Source organism: Leptidea sinapis, chromosome 27, assembly GCF_905404315.1.
Source record: "Leptidea sinapis chromosome 27, ilLepSina1.1, whole genome shotgun sequence".
In the NCBI taxonomy this organism is placed as follows: domain Eukaryota; kingdom Metazoa; phylum Arthropoda; class Insecta; order Lepidoptera; family Pieridae; genus Leptidea; species Leptidea sinapis.
In genome coordinates, this window is record NC_066291.1 from 1,227,738 (window position 1) to 1,243,782 (window position 16,045).

General features: G+C 36.7%; 1 protein-coding gene across 1 annotated transcript; it reads right to left on the reverse strand.

Moving 5' to 3' along the window:
- Positions 1-13,854: 13,854 nt before the first annotated feature.
- On the reverse strand, positions 13,855-15,922 carry LOC126972906 (uncharacterized). Its single transcript, XM_050820008.1, has 2 exons — positions 15,780-15,922; positions 13,855-15,424 (listed from the first exon to the last, which is right to left on the reverse strand). The coding sequence occupies exons 1-2, from the start codon at positions 15,920-15,922 to the stop codon at positions 13,855-13,857; spliced, it is 1,713 nt and encodes a 570-aa protein (XP_050675965.1).
- Positions 15,923-16,045: the final 123 nt, after the last annotated feature.

The window sequence follows — 16,045 nt, forward strand, 5'->3', positions numbered from 1 at the left end:
TATATGATGTACATTACCATGCAAACATCCATCGAGAAATGGTTTAGTAGTTTTTTTTAATAGGTCATAAATCGTAAACCGCAGTTTACCTTTATCAATAACTTAATTTTTTTAAATACACTTTTATGAAAACATTGATCAAAGTTACAACGAACTACAAAAACTTTTATACTATGTTACTTGCTGCTACGGAACCCTTTATGGGCGAGTCTAACTCGCACTTGGCCCCTTTTATTTAGTATTATAATAATTGGTGGCCGGCGTCATCGTCTGCGGGAACGCTTTATAGCAAAATAAATATAATATGCTGTCCCGAATATTATGTGCGTGTTATTATATGCGTGAATATTAACTATTGTTAATTTGAATAAAATCTACTCAATCTTTTTTACATTTTTCCTGGACATACATACATATATAACAAATAATAAAATTCTATTCGGTGATTGAATTTCAAAGAAAAACATTTTTGGAACAATGCACGACCAGAACCCGCAACCTCCAATGTTCCGTGCGAGAGCTCTTCCACTGAACCAACCGTTCGAATGAAGTAAAGTTCTTAAATCTTATCTTGATATGTCTTTGTTCAACTCTCAGGTTGTGGCTTCACCTCAAGGATCTACTTTCAATCACAAAGGGGGCATGAACTGAATTTCCCACTAGTAATATTTCTAGCACTAGTAAAAATTTCAAGATTGTTTTCATTCAAAATATTATAATATTTTATCGAAGAGGAGGACAAATGAGCTCACATATTGGTGATGGTAAATTAAATCTAATCAAAATCACTTTATTCATGTAGGTCACGGAAATGACAAATTCAAATTCAAATTCAAATATTTTTATTCAAAATAGGATTTAAAATCACTTATTGAACATCAAAAACTACCACCCATTCAAAAGAGACTGCCTCAGACCTGAGAAGAATGGGTGCAAGAAACTCAGCGGGCTTTTTTTTATATATAAAATATGGATTACAATGTGATATCGTACAATAAACATTTATAATTAAAGAGCCTGAGGGTGTTCGATTTATTCCCAGTCCGTGGTGTCATTAAGAAAATCGTTTATGCTATAATAACCTTTCCCACACAAACGTTTTTTAACAATTCTTTTAAATTTTGTAACACATTTGTTTTGTACATTTTCTGGGATCATATTGTAGAAGCATATATATCGCCCAACAAAAGACTTACTAACTCGACCCAACCGAGTAGTAGGCATAACAAGTTTATGTTTGTTCCTCGTGTTAACATTATGAATGTCACAGTTTCTAGAAAATTCCTCAATGTGCTTATAATGAACATACAAAACATTATCAAAAATGTATTGAGAAGCAACAGTCAAAATGTTTATTTCACTTTGAATATAAGTGAAGTGCAAACAATACCACCTTGTGTTTTTTTTCTACAAGGTTAGGTAGATCATTTATATAAATTAGGAAGAGGAAGGGTCCAAGAACAGATCCTTGTGGTACTCCCATACCGAGAGGAGTCCCAGGAGATCTCTTATGAATGTCAAAAAAAAATTTTCTATCTACTCCTACTTCATAAAGGGTTGAGCTAATGAGACCAAGTAGCAAGAAACTCTTTGCCCTCTTTTAAATCAAGATTTACATTTTTTATCGTTTTAAAAATTATTTCAATTAAAATATAATATGTAAAGTGATGCAACAAACGTACTCAAACATAGGTATCTGATCACCGCGGCCCACATTGCAACATTGATTCATGAGAGCGTTGCCTTTTACATGCATTTGAAAACGAAAACAGATTGTTACGACGAGGAGCCTGAGGTACGTGGTTTGAAAATAACTAAACATTAATGCTCTTCAACCAACATCAATTATAACATGGAAGTAAAACGTAAAACACCCGCATTCAAAGATAAAATACATTCTAAGAATTTCAAAAATCTTACAAAGCATCTCTCAAATTGTTCAGATGGAACACAAAATGGATGAAAATATTAAAGTAATATTATGTTGCTTTATATGGAAGCGTATTTGTTTATGATCCTTCGTCGTCTTATTTTATCTTGACAATAAATGATATTTTTGTGTTTCTTTACTATTAACTGCGTATTACAATGAATTTTTATGAGAAGTTGAGTCGTAAACATATTTGCATAGTAATGGGGTACTACTGGCTCAGTACAAATGGAGGTTATTTTAATTGGCATTAAAATTAAAACTTGGTTTTTAGAGTGAAACTTTTTTCACATTACAATTAGTACATTTTAAATTTTAAAAATGTTCAACAGGCAGAGACCATGGAAGACTTAAGCCATATGCTCGATGGCCTCAATACAGCTTCCAGAGGAGTAGGTCTCAAAATTAACATGGACAAGATGAGGATCATGTCTTATGCCCATGTTGCACCTACTCTCGTAACAGTTGGGAACCGTTCTCTCGAAATTGTTGACGAGTACGACTGCCATGGACAAATAATCCAGTTGGGCAGGTCCAATTCCGGGAAAGAAGGTTTTTAACCAGTGATGTCAAGTCACTAACTATGGGCCTTATCAGTCTCTCATGGTCTCTCAGAAAGCAATGGAGAGCGCTTTACACGGAGTTGCCTTACGAGATCGAATCAGATATGAGGAGATCCGTATAAACCAATGTCTCCGACATAGCCCTAATTATTTCTAAACTGAAGTGGCATTGCTAGGACACATATCTTGAAGAAAAATGAACTGGACGCCGCTGTGTTGGCATGCCCGTACAAGATGGTCGTGATGTCAATTAAAAATAACGCACTCAAGCACTTATATGAAATATACATAGTGTGATACTGGTACGGAGTACTTCGTGTGCAAGTAATTTTTTATTTTAAAAGTCAATAATCGTTCCAATACAATAGATACACTACATTGAAATAAACAGTACAGATTAACAAATGAAACAGAAGCTGCATTCTAATGTTTAAACTTCCGCTAGTTAAACTTCAACCGTAAAGCAAATACCAAGCTAAACAATATCATGAGCCCTAGACCGTGCTTGGTTACAATATTGAAATATTCTATTAGAATTTATTTGTTCAACAATCGAGCAGCAACAAAACTTCTTGTTTTGCAAGGGATTTATTTACCTTTTTGATGAATCGTTATATCTCAGATACGGTGGCTCGTAAGAATAAAAGTATTGATGCATTTTTTATAGATAATTTTATGATCTACAATTGTCCGAGGTTTTTTTATGATATAGCTTACCGTTTTGCTGAAAATCGGGAAAAACTCATTTTTTTGATCTTTGACTTTTGAATAATTTTTTTTCCATACACGGGAATGTTGGGGAACTTTTAAACATTGTTTATAATTATGTTTTGAACAATTTCATTGATTTTTAGCTTGTTGGGACTTTATGTAATTTTACTCTCATTTTTTGGTCTAAATTGTCCGGACTAGAATTGCTTGTTTAAGGACGTTTAAAGATATAAGATAAATTATTCTTGTCATAAGGATTGTTACTCTTAGAAGAATGCTTCTCGTGAATAAAATTAAAACAATATTAAATAACATTTAAATTCCGAACCAAATCATTTTAACTCAAACAGACTTATTAAAATAATTGGACAGTTACCTTTTTATTGTAGCTGTTATAAGATACAAACAAGATCGTTAAGAACATTGATTTTTCATAAGTCAAATGCAAAACGTGTTTCAAAAGCGTGTTCCTTAATACTGACGATTCTCGTAAAAAATCTTCTTTTGTTACAACAGAGGTTTGGCACTGTTAATTAATGGAGATTCTTATTTGACCTCTTATTCCATACAAAAAGCAAATACGTAATAAAGTTTAAGGGAAAAGTGAAGAACGATGTAATCGTAGCAGAGCTGTTGTTGCTACGGCCTACGAACTACTACACGGAAAACTCAGGACCGCACAAAATGGTCTTAAATGAACTTTACTCAGCCTCGGGTAGATCACGGTTGAAGACGAAGAAGAGAATGTGGGCGGCGGTGATCACTTAACACCAGATGACCCGTACGCTCGTTTGTCCTCCTATTCCAAAAAAAAAGAAGAAGCATGGGCTTTATTCTATTAAAATATCCAATTCTTGTCATATAACATTATTTCAGTACAACTGTTGAAATAATAAAAAAAATTAAAACATGTGATCATGACACTCTCAGTCCCCTTATCACTGTCACTAATGCTAATTCAGCACACTAGTTACATCATGTACGTTTTTGATATGTTACGTCTCAGATTATATTGTCACGGTTATGTGAAGATCGAATAAACAGACGCCTTTGAAATATAGAGCTGCAGAAAAATACTACAGATTTCATGGACCGCATATCGCACCAACGTGTCAATTCTGAAAGAGCTTAGTGTCAAAACTAGACATTCTACTATATGCCTTCGTAGGGTGCTGAAATTCTTCGGACATATTGCTCGTAAAGAGGGTTACAATCTTGAACAGCTGATGGTGACAGGCAAGGTAGATGACAAATGTCACAGAGGACGCAGTCCCTCGAGATGGTCGGACCAAATACGATCTTCTCTGTAGATCAACTTCCACAATACCCTTCTTGAAGCTAGGGATCGCGGCACATGGAGGGAAATCGAACGGGAGAAACTGATGCAGCAAGAGTCACGACTCTCAGTAATGAGGAAAACGACGCGAGGAGGATGTGAAGATAGTTCCGCTTAATAACAGCAACGTTTGTCGGGTCAGCTAGTATCTTAATATCTGTAAGTTTTTAGTTTCAGTATTGCTATAGAAAAATAATAATTTTACAGTATTAATATCGTCAAAAGCAGTGGTTGGTATTTAATTTTGTAAGTGATAGTTAGTAACAAAATACGAGATAATATTATTACTAGAACCCATGCGGTTTTAAATTTTCACCTTGCGCTGTTTTGTTTGCATAAATAGCCAATTTAATGAGTATAATTTCCTTAAATCACCCATATAGCCTTAGATTGTATTATATTAATATTGTTTTCCTTATGTTGAGCGATACGTCCTCTAGGATTTCCCGAAGCCACTGTATCCCTGCCTTGTCAAATTAGTATAAGTGCTCTTTAATTTAATATGTAGGTACCTAAGTTTCTCTAGAGGTATTATGTTCCTAGAAATCTGTTATTAAAGATGTTGTTGACAAAAATATTGCTGTTGTAAAAATAGTTGACAAAATACAAAAAAGCGATAATATCACAAAAAAAGTCATCACATGAACTCAAACAATATTTCTTTGTATCTCAACATTGGGTACATTCGTCTCGTTCCACAACATTTGTAATTGTTTTAATAAATATCGTGGATATGGGTTCCTCCCTATACATATATTGGCGCAACCTACGGTCATTCGTAATCATAGACAGAGCTTTAACTCCATGATCGCCCCGAAACATATTATGTATAAATACAGGGTCATTAATAATAACAGAATTCCCGTACAAGACACAAACCTCTAGAGTCTACAGTATTTGCTTTGTTGTACTGACGAACTGCCGTGAAATACTAATGTATAAGCATTACTGTGTTTCGGTCTGAAGGCTGAAGTGTTGACAACTTACGTCTCAAGGTGACGAGCGCAGTTGTACTGCCGCTTAAAATTTTTTTTTCGTTTTTCAATAATCCTGAGTGGTAGTACGTTGTAATGGGTAGGGCATATCAATTACTATCAGCTGAACGTCCTGCTCGTCTCTTTCCTTATTTTCATAAAAAAAGCACTTAGCCCTTAGATCTGAAACACCAATTGCTTATACTACAGAGTTCCGCTCTGTCCTGCGGTCTGTAAAAAGTTTCTCTTGCAGCAATCACGTCCACTTTAATACGGTTCAACTAACATAGACACGAAACAGGTGAGGAGCACAAACACATAAAATGCTCATCACGCATAAACAAATTTCGCTTCAAAAAACTTCAATCTTGTTACTCTGGTACAAGCACCGTGCACAAATTCATATGCATTTATTAACAGGGTGTCATTTTGATAGTACACCGGAACACTTCAATTCCATGCATTTATTCAATAGTAATACAAAAAATGCACAATAATGGAAAAAAAAACACTGTTTCGTACGCAGATATCTCGTGATAGATGTATTTGTGTAACAGTTCATCTTAGATAACTTAAATGGAGAACCTTACTGCAAGACAAACTATGATGTGATTTGTATGTCAATTTGTGTGTGCGAGCATTGGTGAAAATAGAGGTTAACTTTTAACCTCAATTTTTTCGACTTTTCACAGCTGTCACAGTCTATCTAGATGTTTCAATGATCTATGCGGTTCATATTAAACTAACGAAACTTGTATCATTCTGAAATATATCTAGTAAGTGTTTGATTTGTGAAACTTTATTGAGTTAATCTTGATAATTTAATGAAAGATGTTGCATCAAATACATATATATTCATTACAAATAGTAGCCCAAGGTTTAAACTCTGATAATAATATTTTGAATAATAAAAACCAATTGTTATTCATTTCATTTCAAAATTCTTTTATAACAATATGTCTGGGGGCGATATCTCTGGGGACACGTGTTGCTCAACAAATGTTCCTAGTGGGGACTCAGCTTCAATCTCGTGGCGACAATGTATATATCTTATAATATATAAATTACGTGACACGTTGTATGTCCGTGATGGCCTCCTAAACTAATGAACGGATTTAAATGGGGATTACTTCATGGAGTGCGGTTAGGTCCAACTTGAGAGATAGGATACTTTTTATTTCGATTTGCGACCCATTATTATTTTTATTTCCAATATTCGTTATGTATGGACATATTTTCTGTGAGAGCATTTATTGGATGCACGGTTTGACAGTTCTGCTGTGAAACAATTTCATTATGACAACAGGGAGCATACGTTACGAAATAATTCTTGATGTTATGAAAAATTATTGACAAATACATAAAAAACAGTATTTTATTTATTATGTACAGTACAACGTCTGTCCGGTCAGCTAGTGTATGTATATATATTTACTTTAAATAAAATGCGATACAAAATAAACGAATGCGTATTACTTAAAAATAATAATGCTAGTTAAAATAAAATGTTATAGTTTTTAATGTTGTAACATAATTTTCTTCATCATAATGTACGTACGACCAATTCAATCAGTTGTTAGTATTTCATTTGATTAACGCGAGTGTTACACATTTAAATAAAACACTTTGGATAGATAAAAACGCGTGTAATTGTAACTGTTTTTACAAAGGTATTTGCGTAAAAGTTACATTTTTATTTTAATTAACCCGACGTTTCAAGATCTTTCCAAATCTCGTATTCAGGGAGACTGCAGATGAAATGAGTCAAAGATAGTATTTTTTCATAGTTGTCATCATGAAATTTAACGCCTTTTATTACCTCGGAGTTGGTATTTGGTGTAGACAGATGGTTGTTGGCAAAATTTACTGACAGTATCCTCTTCTTTTTTGGTATGTGTAGTTGTGGGTTTTATGACAATAATGATTATTATATAATTAAAAGTCTCATAATTAAAACGCAAAAATCTAATTTCAAAAAAAAGTTACATTTACACTCGTTTTAATCCTTTAAAAGTTTTTTATTTAAATCAATCTCTTCTTAGTAATAATGACTTTTAAAACACCTAAGCCTTTCCATTTACAACAGTCTTAAAAATGTATTAGGCCAGTAAAATCACCTTAAGGAAATAATAAACTTAAAATATTGTGTAACAGACCTCATTCACTACGTTACTTCAGCTTAAACACAGTTGATTGCTTTTTGATTGCCCGTCTTTCCCCGCCTGTTAATCGACGCTAGACTCTATCCGAGTATTAATGAGTTATCGGATCGTTTCGAATAGCTCACATGCATAAAATAGGTATGACGTATATTATATTTATTTTATTAGCCAATATAGCCAACTATATTATATCTGTAAATAATATAAATTTTATAAAAATAAAAATGTAGTTTTATCCATGTTTTAATGAGAAACAGCTACATTAATTAACATAAGAATACAAAGGTAAATTTCTCAGATTGGGTGATCCGGAAAGCAGAAGACCCCGGATCGAATCCAGATGTCCTTTTAGTTTTTTTTTGTTCGAGTTTTGTACATTCTTAAAAATCCGGGCAAGGCTCGGTAGTCGGGATATTTACATCTAATACATACATTGTCGGCCAAGGTTGATACATATAAAAAGGTTATTATAGACTTCGTTGAGAAGCTGAGAGATCTAAATGGGTTCCGTGTTCTGATGTAATTCTAAAGTACCAAGACTAACTCGAAATAAATAAAAGAAAGTGTGTGTACTTAGTAGGCACGAAAAAAGATATTCTTCTTTGGAATAATATAACAAAAAGCGGTCAAGTGCGAATCGGACTCACCCATGAAGGGTTCCGTAGCAGCAACTAACAGAATATAAAGTTCTTGTAGTAACGTACTACAAGAACTTTGATCAATATTTTAATAATAGCGTACTTTTTTTCAATTAAGTTATTGATAATACGATTTATGACGTATATAAAAAACTACTTACTATGTAGGTCTCGTCCAAACCGATTTTCGGTGGAAGTTGCACATCATATATTTTAGTTTTATCATTCTTCTATTTTAGAGCTACGGGGGGGAACACTTTTTACTACCTTTGGAAGTGTCTCTTGCGCAAACTATTTAGTTTAGAAAAAATAATATTAGAAACCTCAATATCAGTTTTAAAGACCAACCCCACACGTATGGATTTGATGAAAAAAAGCTGATCGAATAGCCTCATATATATTAGCCACACCCACAACAAAAGTGTGTGTGTGTCTGTACTCATGTATCCAAAATCCATAAAAAAACAATTTCTCGTGCTCATTACGTTTTCTGAAAGAATAATATTGTAATGAAGAAGGTATTAATACAACCAATGAAACTATTATTATACCGCATAATTTTATATAAATGGCTAGAAATAAATTTTTATTTTTATTTAAAACTTATACAAATATTAAAAATCATTTAATTCACGTCCGTTGGTTGTGGTTAAGTAGATATATGAATTATAAGAGGCCTATGGTAGCTGAAGTATGATTCAAATTGTCTAGTTGACCAAGTAACGTAAAGGTATCAAATTTGGGTGTCGGTTTCGTAAAAATTTACATTGATAATTTTTCCCTGAGGCGTATGATGTGTGATTTCAATAAAATGTAAGTTAGTATGAAAAAAGTTAATTATCACACACAGTAAGGTCGACAGCATTTTATTTGCTTTGAACACCTCCTTTTACACGTATAATTAGAGTAAACAACGACCGCTCATACTTAATAATTAAACACCGCCGTTGTTGCGAGTATTATTCTAATGATATATTTGAATAATACTCATGTATGAATATTAAATATATTGAAATATTGAAGGACACTTAATTTGTGTTTGCTTTGATGGAACCAAGCATTGCACATTTAAATTAAATATATATTTGATGATTAACACATGTTAATTCCTACCATAATTATAATCATTGTAAAATATTTCTTCTGGTTAATCTGTAAAACAGATGAACCTATTTTCACGAAAAGTATAGAAAATTATTAACTCCATGATAAAATAATATAAAATAAAACGAGCTATATTATTCCTATTCACATATTTTTACATACAAAAAAAAATAAGTTAAACGATTTTTTTAAATCTGTTTTAATTAAAATATTACAAGTACCTATAAAAAAAGTTACGTGTATGGAAGCAAAAGTCTCTTCCATGTCCTCTCCATTGGATCTATCCCTGGCTTCTCTCTGGCAATGTCTCCCCGCAACGTTTACCACGTCGTCTTGCCATGGAAAGAGTTGGGAAAGCGACGAGAGAAGAGAGAGAAGTCTATCTTCTTTTTCACTTTCGTGACTGCTTGAGACCACCGATTTGTTTCAAGTCTCTATATCTATAGAGGCCATCTGGCCAGCCCATCTCCACTTCAGTCTCAGTATTCACTGTATCACATCTTCCGCTTTTGTTTTGCTACAAACAGTAATGTTCTTCAAATTATCTCTTATATTAATTATCGCTTAAAGCCAACAAAGCTCTCTCCTTGGCTTTTTGACAGCTTGTGTCTTTCTAGTTGCTATTTCCGAACTGATGCAGATGATGATCAGCAATGTGCCCTGCCCACTCCCACTTGAGATTTGCAATCCTTCAGGCTCGCTAGCTACTAGGTACTTCAATTTTGCAAGTGCGAAGCCTTCCAATCTATATATTTTCATTGAATAAATACTTCATTTTCTATCAATGATAGTGGCGTTACTTGTTGATTACATACTCGCCAAACAACATAATCAACTCTTAAACTAAATGTTGCAAATGGTAAACGTTAAACAATATGCTATTAATAACCCATGAATCAAAATTAAACTCGGTAATACCATTTTTTAATTTAAATTTATTTGTTGTCTGTTCGGTTATAATATTTAATATTTTAAATCACAGCTATCCAAACTTGCATATTTTTTTCGCTTTAGACATGTAACAAACAAATTTCAAACGAAAAGAATTGGTCAACAATTATTAGGATGAATCCATCCAATTCAGTTGGTTTTTCTTATAGTAGAACTTTTAATGAACTTCCGTTCAACAAAAGTGAAGGAGTGCTTCGATCATTCAAGGATCGAACTAACATTTCCATCGCTCGTTGTGATATCAATTTGAAATTCATGATATTTAAATATTACTAGCAGCACGGGAGAAATATTTCTTGCAACTAATAGTTTAACTTGTTTGATTGATGAGCCAAGTAATAATAATAATCTACAAGAAAATATTATGATAATTGGTAAAATGGCGGGTCAATGTCTGTCTACAGCAGTTGTTTCGTGAGTGGAAGGTAGATAGAATAGAAAGTAGACCAATGGGAGGCTCCTACCAGTGGGAGGCTCCTTTGCACAGGAAGCCGGCTAGATTATGGGTACCACACGGCGCCTTTTTCTGCCGTGAAGCATTAATGTGTTAACATTACTGTGTTTCGGTCTTAAGGGCGCCGTAGCTAGTGAAATTACTGGGCAAATGAGACTTAACAGCTGATGTCTCAAGGTGACGAGCGCAATTGCAGTGACGCTCAGAATTTTTGGGTTTTTCAAGAATCCTAAGCGGCACTGCAATGTAATGAGTACTCATCCATTATTTTCATAAAAAAAGATATACTTTGAGAGAACAATATGATCACCGATCTTATCGATGTGGAGAAACTTTCTACAGTAGAATATAATACTACACAATACGTAGCTACCACTTTAATCATCTTAAATATTTAATTAGGCAATCATGCTTGTTGATGTGAACTTAAAATAATCAATGTTAATCAGTTGCTCAGTCTCACTTTCACTCCGATCGTATATTACCAAACAAACAGTTTGATTCTAAACATCATTTAAGCATAGAATCAAACTGTTTAGTTAGGTCAATCGTCTTTTGAATTGTAACAAGTGATTTCTGCTAGAATAAGTATATTCTTATGATTATTATGTTTGAATCCAGTATATAATTCCTATGAATTGAATCATTATTCGGTAGTATCTAGCGTAGATTAATTCTGTATCTAATATATAAAATATTGTATATGTCGAAGGGAAGAAGGGCCATTAGTTTTTAAAAAGCGCAGAACCACTGACCTATTGGTCATTGGCTCTGCTATAACTATATTTGTCCTACTGAGCAGGTAACAACCTACATTTAGCCTACTTATAATTTAATGCAGCTGCTGAACCTGTTTTGTAAAGCTCTAACAGGACTATTAGAAAATGGAAATGATTCAAGAGAAATAACCATTTTTATTTAGCTATCAAACAATCTCGTAATCCTTTTTAAAGCAAAGTAATAACACAGAGGTTCAGTATAGAAAAACAAGTAAATAGCTATAACATAATATTTTTAAAGCACAGTAATAGCACAGAGATTCAGTATAGAAACACAAGAAAATAGCTATAAATATTTAACTAAGTACATAGGAATAAAGTTAATAGTTAAAGTTACTCACAATGTTTTCGCTCCGACTCAGCAGTCGGAGTGCGCGCAGCTCAGTTCGGTGCCACCGCGCGCACTCAAACAACTCGTTTTATACCCTTGCTATCGTTCGCGTGTCAGCCAGCCGACCGTTATTCACAATGCTTTTAACTTAGGTAACTACCCACAAAATAATCAAGTGACGTTTTTAAATAATTGCTACAAAGCAAATTCAACTTATTTTGGATTCAAACAATATTCTAGAATCAGTAATTATTAACTAAAAATGATTGAAACTAATCTAAGTTCAAACTCATAACTAATCATATTTGGAGTCATTAATTAATTAATGTAAAACTGTAATCATCTTAAGTACCAAATTTTGTTTTGAAGGTCCTATTGCAAGAAGCGCAGTAAAGAGACCCACTTGAATTGCGAGTATAGTTGTAGGAGGGCTTGGGTCGAGTTTTTCGGATCAGGCGTTTGGCGGCAAAGTCTTCAAGACGGGAACGCTTTTCTATACCCGTGTTGACAGCAGTTCGCCACTCCGACCTCTGCGTTGCAAGCTCCTCCCTTGACTCACTAGACATGCCAATAGCAGTCAAGTGGCGTTTTAAGACATCCATGTAACGCAGAAACTGTCCTCCAGGCTTTCGTTTACCTGAGCTAAGCTCAGAGTAAAATACCTTTTTTGGTAATCTGGAAGACTCCATGCGTACAAGGTGTCCACACCAGCGTAGTTGGCCTTTCATTAGTACACTCCATTCCAGCGAGCTTAGCTCGACGAGTTTGGCACACGATCCTGCCATCTCACCCGAAGAATCACCCGAAGACACTTCATGTGGAAGGTATCAAGGCGTCTGATATCTCCCTTGTAAAGACACCAGGTCTCCGAGGCATAGAGCAACAATAGTAAGATTATGGATCGTAGACAGCGAGTTTTGTGTGGAGTTTCAGGTCATGTGATTTCCAAACTCGTCGGTTAAGACCACCGAAAGCTGCAGCTGCTTTGGTGACTCGCGCAGAGATCTCAGACTCTAGACGATTATCACTGCGCAAAATAGTTCCAAGGTACCGGAAGGTACCTACTTCTGGCAGTGGTGTTCCTCGTAGGTAAACAACACCATCGTCCGCAGATTTACCTCTCGCAGGTAGTTTTAGAATCTGGGTCTTAGAAGCACTGATTACTAAGCCAAATTTACGACAGGACTCATCTAATTTGTCCAAAAAACTCTGTAGGTCGTTCAAACTGTCAGCCATAAGGCAGACATCGTCGGCATATAGAACATCTATTACTGAAACAGAGTCTATTTTGCGTTTTGCTCTGAGACGTGCGAGGTCGGAAACGCTTTTGTCCATGCGGACATTTATGGTAATCTTGTCATTACAGCTTTTAAGAGCGTCATTCATTACTGACACCGCTAGTGACCGGGAACTGGTCTGTAAAGTTGTTTTCGTGACGCACACAGGCTGTCATGCCTTCGTGGAACTGGCGCACTAAATTGACGAACTTTGCAGGACAGCCACATTTTTCTAGAACAATCCAGAGGGCGGTCCTAGAAACACGGTCAAAGGCCTTTTTCAAGTCCACAAAACATAAATAGAGGTCGCGGCGTTGTTCAAAACTTTTTTCTTGAAGTTGCTTGACTACAAAGATGGCATCAACCGTACCTCTTTTAGGTCTGAACCCGCACTGGGTCTCCGGAAGGAAGCATTCAGCTAAATTACTAAGGCGACTATTGATGATGTGCGCCAGAATTTTGCCAGCTGTGGAAAGCAATGCAATGCCTCTAAGCGAGCCACAATCGGAGAGGTCCCCTTTGCCTTTATATAGCTTGCTAATAGAAGCATCCTTCCAGTCCTGTGGAACCATCTCAACATCCCAAATCAGTTTAATAAGTTCAAAAAGTCTGGACCTGATAATCGGTCCACCATATTTGAAAATTTAAGAAGACAGACTGTCCGAACCAGGTGATTTACCATTTTTTAAACGGTTGATCGCAGTAACGAACTCGACGTACGAAGGCGGGTCATCCAAGCCCGAAGCAGATGGCAAGCTCTCAAGTGAATTAATGTAAGACAGATCTGCTCCTTGACTACCAGGATTGAGCACTTCATTAAAATGTTCAGCCCAACGAAGAAGAACCTCATTTGGATCTGTCAACTTCTTAGCTTTATCTCGCGAGTAAACAGGGGCAGTCCTTTTAGCGTGGGGTCCGTAAACGGATTTTAGCCCTTCGAAAAATTTTGCTGTTTGGCTAGTGTCAACTAACCATTGTAGTTCTTCGGCTTTACGGCGCCACGAACTATCCTTTTGTTCTCGGAACTTTGCTTTAAGATCCTGCTGAAGAGACTTGCGCTGCCCTGCACTGATGACTCTTCTTAGAGCTAGACGATAGTTTTCAACACGCTGCCGTACTTCCACATCAGAATCATCGAACCAGTCTTGATGTTTTTTATGTGGTGTGCCAATAACTCGCTGAGAAACACAATAGAGAGCCGTGGAATATGTACGCCAGCTGGCATCCACTGAGGTAATATCATCAGTGCTGGGCATTGCTGCCTCAAATTCCGCATCTAGCTCACGACACAGTCCCTCATCACGCACCAAACGCGCACAAGCATGTCGAACTGGAATCCTGTGTTCTGCTCTACGCGGAGGCTTGTAGTAAAGCTTCATCCTGGATCTAATAAGACGATGGTAAGTCCAGCCTTGGGCACCACGCATTGCTCTTGTAATAAGTACATCTCTCAGGTCTCGCCGGCGTACAATGATGTTATCAAGAAGATGCCAGTGCCCAGAGCGTGGGTGCATCCAAGATGTCTTGTATTTATTGGGTAGCCTGAAGAATGTGTTTGTTATGCTGAGGTTGAATTCGGAGCATAACGTCAGGAGAGCAACACCGCTGGTGTTGCACTTACCTACTCCATGTCTCCCCAGTACGTTCTTCCAGGCGATATATTCTGTGCCGACACGCGCATTAAAGTCACCCAGCAGAATCAACTTGTCACAATCTGGAATCCCCAGCAAAACATCACGCAGATTCTCATAAAATTGAAGTTTGTCCTCATCAGGTGTTGTCATAGTAGGCGCATACACGCTTACAAGATGTAGGTATTTCCTGGGAGCCATGTGGAGTCGTAGTGTCATGAGCCTGTCATTGATCCCTTTTGGAGGCTCCACTAGCGATCTAGCAATGTTGTTTCGGATCGCAAATCCAACACCATTTGCGGCTCGTTCATTTGCAGGTTTACCCTCCCAGTAATACGTATATCCACCCAATTCCTCACAGAGCTCACCGCTATCCGCTAAATGTGCCTCACTGAGTGCGGCTATGTCGATGTTATAGCGGGACAATTCACGCGCTATGAGTGCAGTTTTCCTCTCAGGACAGAGGTTGTTTTCATTGTCCAGTAGCGTTCTTACGTTCCACGCAGCTAAATTTAAGAATGCATTTAATTTATGTTTCTTTCGACCGCTTTTAATTGGTGACCAGATGACCACGGTTAGCCACCTGGGTTGCATTGAGGCGAGCTTTGTTTAGGCCACCTTTTCTAGGTCCCTCCCCGGATTGGGGAAAGCAGTGCGATCCCTAAATAGGGCTGCTTTGTCGTCGGGTGAGCTGCCGTACCAGTTCTCTCGCCTCTAGTGAGTTCCAATACGACCATCACCACCCAACCGCCGTACGTGCAAAGATCTAGCTAGGGACCAAACTCACCTGCTCAGTGCCCACCGCCAGTTCTCATCGCCGCAGGACTTGCACTCTCCGTCCAGTAATGAGCCAGGGGTTATCAGCGCGGAAATATATTAAAGTGGGTAAGCATTTGCGCATACACGAACCCACTCTCTCGTCTTCCAGTCCTTGTTACCAGTGGGGCGGAAGTCCGCTACGACTGATTAGCACTAGAAGATGCAGTGACTGGCCGCATATCTCTTGGATCCCGACATACGCCCTATCAGGCATGTCACAGGTGCCCTGCTGCAGCGCCACGGTCGCCGTGTTTGAAGCCATACTGACGGTGTCCGCCTTCCGAGACGCTGCAGACTTTATGCAATTTATGGGGGAATCAGCCCATTAAACTAAGTTTGTGAAACTCAGTCCCCTTCACTGGATTTAGCCCGTGGATCGACACGG